The following is a 12773-nucleotide window of genomic DNA, read 5'->3' on the forward strand; positions in this document are numbered from 1 at the left end:
GTGATGAGCGAACGCTTTTACCACTAGGCTTCCCCCGCCCCCGCTTTATTGTAAGATGAATGTTGTACAAAGTAGTCCACAAATGGCACCGAGACAGCCTACTTAGTGCAATAATGTTTGGTAGACAAACCAGTTTAAGAATCGACCAACGTCTCTTTGATATACCATGTCTCATATCATGTAATGCCGTGATATGACTAAAATGCTGTTAAAAGGGGCGTTAAACCCAACTCACTCACTCACTCATATAATGAACCCGCCTGGTGGTCATGTAGCCAACTATCGTCACATTCCTTAAATATCCGGGGGCACGGGTGGCCCAGTCGTCTAAGGCGCCGCGATTCGCTGTGCAGAGTTGCGTCCCTTGTGCACGCCAGAAACCTATTACTATGGGTTCGAATCTCGGTACGCCCCAATTATGTTTCTAGGTTTGTCAGCACCATATCCGTGCTCGTGGGTTTCACCGAAGTGGTAAACGCCCGAGACCTGCATCACTTCGGGCTTTCCTCCCACATTAAACAGACACGCCGTGATATAACTGGAATACTGTTAAAAGCGGCGTTAAACCCAACTCACTCACTCACCTTAAATATCCTCACCGGTTACTTAAAGCTAAGGTGACAATGGGACTATTCTATATATAAACCTTTATCTTAATTTTATAGAACGCGAAACATTTTACATCGCAATGTATAACACATCTCATGTTGGAATTGAACCTGAACCAGAGCGACGAGCCAACACACTATCCATGCTACCCAAGATTCTGAAACACAGCTACATGTTAATTCCCAAGACGAACGCCCGCTGACAGTGTCTCCGGTCTGCTGGTGCCACAAGGAAATCGAAGCCATGTCTCCCCGCCATGTTGACAGGCTAAGAAAGATGGCCATCCACCCAAAGATAAGAATCAATCGATTGCAAGTACAAGCAACACGACAGAAAGGGATGAACTTTCGTTCTAAGAACTACAATACGTTCGCATTCACTTACAGTCGATTCGTAATCCCCTTTGTTACAAAGTATCTCTGCATCTCTGTTGATATGTAATTGTATATTGATTACTAAGTTAACAAGGCAATGTTGTGTCTCTCGTGTGATACACGCAATCGATTTTCGCCGCCGCAGATGCAACCATTAAACATTGAAAACCCACTCTCCACGCAACAGTGTTGAAATACGTACTAACTTATAAAGTTCGAGCCGATTATCGCACCCGGCTTCCCGAACGTGTCCCCCCATGAGCCGCCGATTGGTTCAGTAATGTCAGATCATCCTCGACCCCTGGCAAACCCGCCTCCCGTCAACTAATCGCCACCTCAACGGGGAGTTAACGAGTCAGTGTCGTCTGTGTGTGGAACGGTCACGCTCCACGAAGCATTCTCGTCTACCTGTTTGCATTTGCCGTTCACGCCCGGCCTCTTCCGGCTATGCTGAGTGACGTATGAGGCGAGTGCCTTGCAACCTGGATATCATTGCTGGTTATTATAATGGCCCAAGTTCAGCGACTGGCATCGGCTACTATGGATAACCAGGCCCCGGAGAACGGAGAACTCTTGTCCCTCAACGACTATGACCACGACGATGTAAAGATCTCCAAACGCACAGGTAGGTCCGAGAACGTACCTTCATATTCGATCTGGTCTAAGGCGACATACAGGGCCTGCAAGGTGTGTTTTTGTTGACGTTCTTATTTCCCAGTTACCGCTCCACAGCTGATCCGACTACTGAAAAAATACTTGGATACTTTTACTATGGGACATTTATTCAATTGGACTGCAATGTTAGCATAACAAACAATTTCCGTGTGGTTTGGACTCGACCTGGCGTAGCGTTTGCTATCGGAGTTGTTGATTTCTCGGGGTGTGTGAGTTGACATGTTATATACAAACGGGACAAGGTGACAATTGCTCTGTCGTCAGTAAGGATATTTTCAGGTCGGGAAAATCATTGATTTTTCTTTCCGACAGCCTCGTTCCCGAGGACTGATAAATATAGCTCGATCGAAGATTTAGCCAGGGACTGTGGGGTCGTTCGTAGTGAACGTTTAATAATATAGTAGCGCTGTATATGGGTCACAGGCTAATGGACACAGTCACTGGTATGATTTGGATCTGGGTCCGTGTAAGCCTGCGGAAATATATAACCGCATACCTGTAATTAACAGGTAGTGGGTTGCAGGTAACAATTACCGGAAGCAGAAGGGCCGTGTATGGATTCCAGGCTGTGCAGCATGAAATCCACGGACTAATTGAATAGCTTGATTGTACTAGATACACCTGGCTGGCTGACTCATGGAATAAACACATTCCGATACACAAGTTATGTAAATGAAGTGTACAAGTTCTGCTAATGCTATTCGTAGCCGTTCTGTTGCTATACATGTACTAGTGTGTGAAATATACAAGAGTTTGACGAGCGTTGACCCGATGGTGTTTGGTTAGCGATCCGTGACATGTATGGAATACGCTGGGTTTTCACGGCGTATCCCTCTGTAGTTTTCCCATTCATCCACATACAACTCAACTGAATTCAGTTTGTTCGTTTCATGAACGGTGCTTAATCACAATGTTTAAAAAATAGATTAACAAATTAAGAATTTTAAAATCAACATTAATTCACATTTTATAAAATACTTAATTCCGAGTTACGAGCTGGCTATTCTATATATTGTCTAATATCCTTCATAAGAAAATGTGGATAAAGTTTGAATGACACATACAATTAGATATCGCCTGGGTCAATGTTATATTCTGATATCACATACAAGTTCCTGGAACAAACAATAGCTGGCTTCATCCGGATGCACTCATATGACGTCACATTGCTATGGTTTCTTTTTGTGGATAAGCAAGACCATGAATAAGATGGGTGTATCGGTGAAATTGTATTTGTGTGTGTGTGTGTGTGTGTGTGTGTGTGTGTGTGTGTGTGCGTGCGTGCGTGCGTGCGTGCGTGCTTGCGTGCGTCCAGGACGTCAGTGATGATTTTTTTGTGACGACCTCCCACTAACACCTTTGACTGATCTGATCAAGTAACCCACACGATTTTTTTTCATTTTTTTTCAAATTTTCTTGCAAGCCAAAAGACTTGGAATCAACCTCAGAAAAAAACAACTTCTCTCAACACCGAGCCACGGATTATTCCCCGTGAATTAAAGTTGAAACTCCCCCGCCAAGTGTTATCCATAGTCCTCAGTTCCACAGGGTCTTTGTAGAGGGCAAACAGTGTGAATGATCTTAAATATGAAGAAATTACCCCTCAGCGACTTTTCAACAGACTCGAGTGATGAACACCAACGTGTACTTTCATCTTGCTAACATCTGCACTGCTCATTGTTATTTGAAACTTGTGTTTTGAATGTATTGTACTAAATCGATGTAACAATGTGAACCTTAGACGTAACTCCCCATGTAAATTTATTGTACCAAATACATATAAACATGACATGGTCAGTGCCTTTAAAAAGGTGTCTTTACATTTAACATTTTAATCATACGAGGGTGCGCGGGTGGCTTAGTCGTTTAAGGCGCCGCTGTCGTTGTGCAGAGTTGCGTCCCTTTGGCACACTAGAAGCCTTTGATCGTGGGTTCGAATCCTCGTTCGCCCAGATTATGTTTCTAGGTTTGTCATCACCATCACAAGTTTCTAGTAAACTTCACCAAAATGGTTAACGTCTGAGACCTGCATCACTTCAGGCTTTCCTCCAACAAGAAGCCACTGGAAAACTGTTCAAACATGCGTTTAACCCAACTCACTCACTCTAGCCGTAGGATGTAAAGTCCCATGTTTTAAATGTGATATTATAAGTACACGTGACAGTCTACATGGTCTAAGAATGAACTATTATAGCCACGTTTTATACACAAGGGCAATGCTGTCTCTGAAAGGCCTAGTTCCGCGATTCTGTATCACTCTGCACACACGGCTATTCCTTTCATCCCCCGCAGATGTTGACAATGTACACATTCTGTACACAATCTGTACACAATCTGTACCTAGCGTTAATGCGTACTCCTTATGTTCTGATTTAAAACCTTTTGGGAAGCGTCTTAGAAAATCGATTTTCTGCGCAAATGCTTTCTCGTAAGTTCACTTGGTTAAATACGTGTGTTGAAACACATTGTGATTTACTGCGGCCAGGGCACTTCAAGGTTGTATGTGGCGTGCAGTATGAATAGATTTGTACAGCGATGGCTGTGTATGCCTTTCCAGATTTCATCTCTTCCCATCTATCAATCTGTCTTATATTCGCCAGTGTTATCTTTAACTATCAGCATCCTATTAATCCATTGGTTCAGTGATGAATCCGTCATTCTATGAGCCCATTCCCCTCCGGCCCTCTATCAGCGGTGGGGTAGTCCAGCGGTTAACGCGTTCGCTCGTCATGCTGAAGGCCCGGTTTCGATTTCCCATATGGATCAAATGTGTGAAGCCCGTTTCTGGTGCCCCCGTCGTGATATGATATGCTGGAGTGTTGCTAAGGCGGCGTAAAACTGTACTCACTTATCTTTCCTCTTTCACCCATCTTCCAGATGCAAGGGGTTAACTGTCTTTAAGAGTCCAGTTTCCACCCTTGCCGAACTAGGCTGGAATGCCGTGGCTCTATTGTAGCCCCATTACTAGTTATGTCGACCCGTGAATAGGTCCTCAGCAACCCATGGTTGCGGTAAAAGGCTACTATGCTTGTCGTAAGAGGCAACTAACGGGATCTGATGGTCAGGCTCGCTGACTTGGTGGATGCATGTCATCGTATCCCAAGTGTGTGGATTGAAGCTCATGCTGTCAATCACTGGATTGTCTAGTCAAGACTCTATTCTTTACAGACCGCCGTCATATAGCTGGAATTATTGCTGAGTGCGGCGTTAAACAACAAACAAACAAACAAACAAATCAGATTCCACCTATCATATTACTTGCTTTTGCTTCAAACAAAACGGCTGTGCCCAGTCAAGGCCGTCTGATTGAAAATATAGACCTATATTCTTATTAAACGGGTCTTATTTCGCGAAATGCATCAACTTATTTGAGCACCTTGATTTAAAACATGAAAAGATTTGGAAAATATTTGTACACGCCCAGTGACAGTACAAATGCTTTGCAAAACCTGCAATCGACCTAAATCTGCACCGCACTTTACGAACCGGATGTCGATTTCGTTACGCGATTTTGATTGGACAATGCAAAGACTTGCAAGTCCAGACAAAACATTTCTCCATAATTCCAGCCTTGTTCGACAAGGATGGAAACTGGACTGTTATAGTCGGTTAACTCCCTTGCCTCGCGAATATGCTATTCACCATTCCGTTTTTTCATCCAACAAACAGTGACTTTGAATAACAATATTCCTCGTTTTGGGGAAAAGCAGCTCTTCGAACTAGCTTTCGATGGCTAACGTTAACAAATGCAAGGTTTCGAAATTTGCGTATGTATTTATAATCCATAAGTACGTACAGTGAAACGGTCTTAACGGTCACTGCGAGACGTCCTGTTATGTTAGGGACCGGCCGGACAATACACCAGCCTGACTTGAGCCATGGAATAACTTGTACGGTGAAGCCCATGCATGTTATAATACAATGTCTCACAGCAAGGTCCGGCCATTGCAATATGTCCTCCATGTTGGGGACCGGCCGGACAATACATCAGCCTGACTTGAGCCATGGGATAACGTGTACGGTGAAGCCCATGCATGTTATAATACAATGTCTCACAGCAAGGTCCGGCCATTGCAATATGTCCTCCATGTTGGGGACCGGCCGGACAATACACCAGCCTGACTTGAGCCATGGGATAACTTGTACGGTGAAGCCCATGCATGTTATAATACAATGTGTCACAGCAAGGTCCGGCCATTGCAATATGTCCTCCATGTTGGGGACCGGCCGGACAATACACCAGCCTGACTTGAGCCATGGGATAGCTTGTACGGTGAAGCCCATGCATGTTATAATACAATGTCTCACAGCAAGGTCCGGCCATTGCAATATGTCCTCCATGTTGGGGACCGGCCGGACAATACACCAGCCTGACTTGAGCCATGGGATAACTTGTACGGTGAAGCCCATGCACGTTATAATACAAAATATCACAGCAAGGTCCGGTCATTGCAATATGTCCTCCATGTTGGGGACCGGCCGGACAATACATCAGCCTGACTTGAGCCATGGGATAACTTGTACGGTGAAGCCCATGCATGTTATAATACAATGTGTCACAGCAAGGTCCGGCCATTGCAATATGTCCTCCATGTTGGGGACCGGCCGGACAATACATCAGCCTGACTTGAGCCATGGAATAACTTGTACGGTGACGCCCATGCATGTTTTAATAAATACAATGTGTCACAGAAAGGTCCGGTCATTGCAAGCTGTCCATCACGTAAGGGACCGGCCGGACAATACATCAGCCTGACTTGAACTATTGGGCAGCTCGTACGGCGGAACCTATGCATGTTATGATGCTATATGTCACAGCTTGGCCCGACCAGGGGACAGGGTATGGATGTTTAGATGTACTGGCGAGACTGGAGACTGTTCCTGGCGCTGGAAGGCTCTGAAAGTGTTCAGCGACCATGTCAGATGTGATTCATGGTGCTACTTATGTACGAATACCGAGCCCATCGCTTGGCGTTGTGTGAAGTGCGATACATTGTTAGAGTGATTAAACAAGTCATCTTCCTTTGTCTATACACTGGACCCCGGTAAATATGGACAGCACCGTTCCAAATATAAACGTCTTGATCAACAAACTCAGGGACAAATCCTGGTTACCAAGTGGGGGAGTGAACGTGTGAGAGTGAGTACGGGCGTTGAGTGAGTGAGTGAGATGGGTTTAATGCTGACATGAGTGAGTGAGTATAGTTTTACGCCGCTTTAAATTTAAGCAATATTCCAGCAATATCACTACGGGGGACACCAGGAATGGGCTTCACAACTTGTTCCCATGTGGGGAATCGAACCTGGGTCTTCGGCGTGTGTGTGTGTGTGTGTGTGTGTGTGTGTGTGTGTGTGTGTGTGTGTATGAGGGGGTGGGGGGTGGGTGGGGTGGTGTCTCTGACTGATTCAGGTCCTAGTCGTTTACCACGTTGGTACCACGAGCAGGGCTATGGTACTGACAAATCTAGAAACACAATGATCTCGAATCAGGATGCGAATCACAGGATTCTGATACACGCAAGGGACACAACCCCGCAGAGCGAATTGCGGTGTCTTAAGCCTACTGTACATACATTACTTTCCCCAGGAGTACGAAATCTGCTCCACCTATTAAGTTGGGATATTTATAATTAACACCCTGGGGTCAATTAAAAAAACATATTTATATGACGAAATCTACCCCAAAGGTTACATTTTGTCCACTGGGGTAAATGTGAGCACGTAAACCACAACCCTTGTTTACTTAGTTAATTGAATTAAAACATTCCTTACAGTAACCGTTCGGTAAGCCGGGACGGGATTACCAAAATATCATTAAATCTTGATAACCTTGCGCTTCAGTAGCATTGCCACTGGGGACGAATCTCGCATTAGGAGGCTGAGTACTTGGCACTGTCCATGTTTGTGTTGTCCAGCTGGCTGGGAGTGAAAGGTCAAGCGTTGCCAAGACGTGTGTTTTGACCGGCGGTAGAGGCGACGCCGTCACGTTGGAACACCAAATATACCATGGCATAGTTAGTTATTTTGTTTCTAACCCCATTTGAGTCCGGCTGAAAATACCGCGCAACAGCCGCCGTCGTTGGGAACCAAAGCAGTGGAATTTTTGTGAAGCGTCGTGTATGCAGGTGAACCTTGTCAAGTGAAATGACCTTTTGAGTAGCACGTCGCCTCTTTGCGAACTTTACCAACCATCCCGGTCTGGACTAAATGTGCAATATATATGTTACAGTCAATGTGTAAAACGACTGAAATTTTTACTTAAGCAATTTACAAAACGCCTACATATTTCAGTCATTTTAGAAATTGAGAGAGATAATTTGTCCTTATTTACAAATTGACTGAAATAATTAGGCATTTTAGAAATTGACTAAGTGAATCACATTTTATAAGAAAACCGAAGTGCTTACTTAGATACTGGTCATTTATTATGGGATGGGGGGTGTTTGGTGGAGTTGGGGGTGGTGTGTGTGTGAGAGATTAGTTCCGCCCCCCCCCCCCCCCCCCTCCGCCCATCCTTCATAGCGAATTTCGGCACACGCCCCTCTTTCGCTGTGTCATTTTTTTATTACACCCCTCCCCAGTAATAAATGACCAGTCCCCTATATAAGTTACGAGGTGGGCGTATTGCATGCCAAACGGGGTCTTGGCTTGGAATGAGGTACAGGTGTTGAGTTGCAAGGTATCCATAGAAACAAGGTGACTTGTGAGGTTTCCGTAATAATGAGGTTTCGACTTATTTGGTTTCCCTAGATACGAGGTCTTTAGGTCATCAGGTCTTGAAAGGAGTTTTATTGTATTATGAACTGTTAACTGTGGAGCTATTGTTGCATGAAGTAGAATGTTTCCCGGCTACTACCACCAGCAGCACCACCACCACCACTACTACTACTACTACTATAAAATGCATTTTTAAAGCGCCTGACTTGCAACGTGGATAATAAGTACTGTGGGTTTTTTTTTGCATGAAGTAGAATGCTTTCCGTCTTGTGGCGTTTTGTAGAGGTCAAATACAGCACACGAGGAAATACTAATGTCAACAAATAACAATTAGGCATATGAATTCACTTTCGATATTAATATCAGTGCAGGTCAAAGCTTCTCCGTCTTTCTAGTGCTGGCAGAGTGTTAATCTTTCCCAGGTGTGTTGGACCATTTATGATTATTGATTAGTGTCGTGACGGCAGTGGTGTTGATTTTCACACATACACGAAAACACAGTTCTGTGGAATTTTGACGGTGCCTCGAAGTAAAAGCCTCGCCCGTGCATATTCATTCTGTATTCATTATCATTTGAACTCGAATGTGTCGAAGGTACGGTTGTCTCGAAGTCATTTTCCAGTCCCAAACATGTACTTCAGCACAAATTAACTCTGATAAGTCAACATTTATTCATTTTCTCGTTGTTTGCTTGCTGCATGTTTCGTGTTATTCATTCTTCATGTTCATTGAGTTCATTTTTCCGTTGTGTCGAACCTCGGGTAATTCGAAGTATTTGCGAAGGTCCCTCCAACCTCGACACTGAGCGTGATAGTATTTAAAATAACGACTGTATATCATCATTATCCTACTACTACTGCTACCAGACAGGAGTGAGTGAGTTTAGTTTTACGCCGCTGTCAGCAATATTAACCCGTGATTTAACGCATAGAGACCGGAACGTGGAACTTTCGATTTCGTCCTAGCTGCTCGTCCGTAGACTGGTATCAGTCTGTGTTCCAATAGAAGGAGTGAGTGAGTGAGTGAGTGAGTGCCGCTTTTAGCAATATTCCAGCAATATCACGGCGGGGACACCAGCTTTACACATTGTACCCATGTCGGGAATCGAACCCGGGTCATCGGCGTGACGAGCGAACGTATTAACCACTAGGCTACCGACCGTCCCCCAATAGAGTGAGTGAGTGAGTGACTATGGTTTTACGCTGCTTTTAGCAATATTCCAGCAATGCCACGGCGGGGACACCAGAAATGGGCTTCACACATTGTACCCATGTCGGGAATCGAACCCGGATCTTCGGCGTGACGAGCGAACGCTTTAACCACTAGGCTACCGACCGTCCCCCAATAGAAGGAATCCCACATGCTTGATGTAGACTCGTCAGCTTCGAAGCGCCATCTAATGATAATCCTCTGTTAACAGATACTATTCTATAATTATATTAATATTCTATAATTATTCCAGTCCCCTGGACTACAACGGGTGACTGTCGGTGCCTCTATCCGCCGGTGATAGTTTCCGGAGAGAATTAAAGAATATGATTCGTCTCCATGGAAACATATTTTATTGTTCGCAAAGGTCATTGTTGGTTTCCAGAGCAGAGTTATATAAATATACTTCTGACACCTGTGTGAAAAAGATTCCCTCTGTGGTCGTTTATGTTGTGTATATTTTCTTGTTCCTTGGTTTTTCTTTATTTTCTTTAGGGTTCTGCGAACATAGTTCAATATGACGTGTTTTGTTAACCTCTGGAGTGGAAAGGGAAATATATTCTTAAAGCAGTCGTATGTACATAGAAGAAGCATCTTTAAAATACATTCAAGATATGTTGTAACTGGACTTTTATAGTCAGTTAACTCCCTTGCCTCGGGAAGATGAGACCTGCATCACTTCGGACCATCCTCCCACATTACGCTGACGTGCCGTGATATAACTGGAATACTGTTAAAAGTGGCGTTAAACCAAACTCACTCACTCTGTCATATCGAGCTTTCGTATTTCCAACCAGTTCAAACATTATCACAGGTTTTCCTTCCCGGTGGAGATCGAAACTAAGACCTGTTACATATACCTTAAACCCAAACGATGAACATTCTGGTTCGGGGCTGTTCATGCTGTCAAACACTGCAAACACTGGTTATCGTACCATTATTTGAATTCCTTACAAAACACGGTGAATAGATTAAGTATCGATGACTGTTGCGTTAAACAGTCTTCACTCTTTGGCCAACACATAGACCTGCTATGCCTCACTTGTTATGGACCGGTGAAGATCCGGGGTAGAATAGGTCTTCAGCAACCCACCCTTGACCTAAAAGGCGACCATGCTTGTCGTAAGAGGCGACTAACGGGATCGGGTGGTATGGCTCGCTGACTTGGTTGATGCACGTCATCGTATCCCAATTGCGTGGATCGAAGCTCATGATATCAATCACTGGATCGTCTGGTCCAGACTCGATTATTTATGCAGACCGCCGTCATGTAGCTGGAATATTGCTGAGTGCGGCGTTAAACAACAAACAAAACAAAAAACACTTGCTGTGACGTGATCATGGGTTCGAATTCCAGATTCATCCTAATAATGATCCTTGGAGTTTTAGCTTCGTGAATTTCGCGGTAGGTGGTCCACGTTAATCTGTCACAACCGATATAACGGATATACTGTGCAAGCGGCAACAAACCTAAGTCACACACTCAGTCGTAACTTATGCGTCACTGGGAACAAGGTAAACTATTTAACTATGTAAATATCCAAACCATGATGTCATGACCACGTGATTGACAGACAAGTCCAAGCCTGTCCGACAAGGTGTCATTAATGAGCGTTGTTCCCAATCTCAGTTACACTGAACTATCCAACGCTATAGTGAGTGAGTTTGGTTTTACGCCGCTTTTAGCAATATTCCAGCAATATCACAGCGGGGGACACCAGAAATGAGCTTCACACGTTATACCAATGTCGGGAATCGAACCTGTAGGCTACCTGACCGCCCCGCAACGCTACAGGAAATCCGAAACACTGTCTTTATTTATAATTCATACTGAGACCTGATATGATGGTAATATTAAGAAATACGAACACTTTCAGTGTTAGGAATTCAATATTTTAATGTCTCTTTCTCTTCAAAACTATATTTTATATGCGTTTTGGGTTACCTTCACAACGAGGTGACACCGTATATAAAACGTGATATTGGAATAAACGTGAAATATTGATTTCAAGGGCCCTTGAAGATATCAAACCAGATCGATTTATCCGTTTATTCGTTTTAAAAAATTCGTTCCTTTCTATAATGTTATGTGAAGATAAACAAACAAACAAACACATACTGCCGGGCACTAGCCACTATAACACATGGCTGTCAACATGGCTGTACTTTCTTTTGCCCATATTTACTTTAATTTGCAGATGTTTAATTTTTGAAACCGCGTTCTTTATTATTATTATTATTATTATTATTATTGTATCGAACACCTTCAAAATAATTGTTCATGAGAGGAACGTTTGTGATTTGAAACGATAGCATACATCAAAGTTGAACCCTCGCAATACGGAAAATTGAACAGAACAGAATGGATATTTATAAACTGCTTGATCTAGGATAACACTACCCTTTCTTTAACCGTAGGGGGGTGGGGGGGGGTGGGGGGGGGGGGGGGGGGGGTTGTTAGTTTGTTTGTTGTTTAACACCGCACTCTGAATTATTCCAGTTATATGAAGGCCGTCTGTAAATAATCGAATCTGGACCAGACAATCCAGTGATTGACTTCATGAACATCGATCTACGCAAATGGGATACGATGATATGCATCAACCAAGTCAGCGAGCCTGACTACCCGATCCCGTTAGTCGGCCCTTACGACAAGCATAGTCGCCTTTTACGACAAGCATGGGTTGCTGAAGACCTATTCTAACCCAATCTTTACGGGACCCATAGGGGCATTAGAATAGCCCAGTGGTTAAAGTGTTGGCGTGTTCCCATGTTCGAATCTCAACATTTATACAGTGTGAAGCCCATTTCTAGTGTTTCGGCCGTGATAGTTTGAATATTGCTCAAAACGGCGTAAATTCATACTCACTCACTTTTTACCCGTGGTTGTAGCGCTGACTGTGATACAAGGTACAGATGATTATCCAGTCATGCATTTAAGTTTGAATTTTAGTTGTTAAAAACCGCCCTTATTAATATAACAGTTGTATGAAGGAGGTTTGTTGTCTGAAAATAACCGAGTCTGGACCAGACAATCCAGTGATTAACATAATCAGCATCGATCTACGCAATTGGGATACAATGACATGCGAGCCTGATCACCCGGTCCTGTTGGTCGCCTCTTACGACAATCATGGGTTGCGGCAGATCAGGTCTAACATCCACGGGTTCATGTATTTAAAGTGCAGC

General features: G+C 43.9%; 1 protein-coding gene across 1 annotated transcript in view; it reads left to right on the top strand.

Annotated features, from left to right (window-relative positions):
• The first annotated feature begins 1197 nt into the window (after nucleotides 1-1197).
• The window catches only part of LOC139450776 (neuronal membrane glycoprotein M6-a-like), a 109946-nt gene continuing 98370 nt past the window's right edge, over nucleotides 1198-12773 (top strand). The window contains exon 1 of the mRNA XM_071232607.1: nucleotides 1198-1608. Within this exon, the coding sequence (XP_071088708.1) occupies nucleotides 1491-1608 (118 nt within the window). The 5' untranslated portion in view covers nucleotides 1198-1490. The remainder of the gene's footprint in view (nucleotides 1609-12773) is intronic.

This window comes from Haliotis cracherodii, unplaced genomic scaffold, assembly GCF_022045235.1.
Source record: "Haliotis cracherodii isolate W230 unplaced genomic scaffold, xgHalCrac1.p SCAF_8, whole genome shotgun sequence".
Taxonomy (NCBI): domain Eukaryota; kingdom Metazoa; phylum Mollusca; class Gastropoda; order Lepetellida; family Haliotidae; genus Haliotis; species Haliotis cracherodii.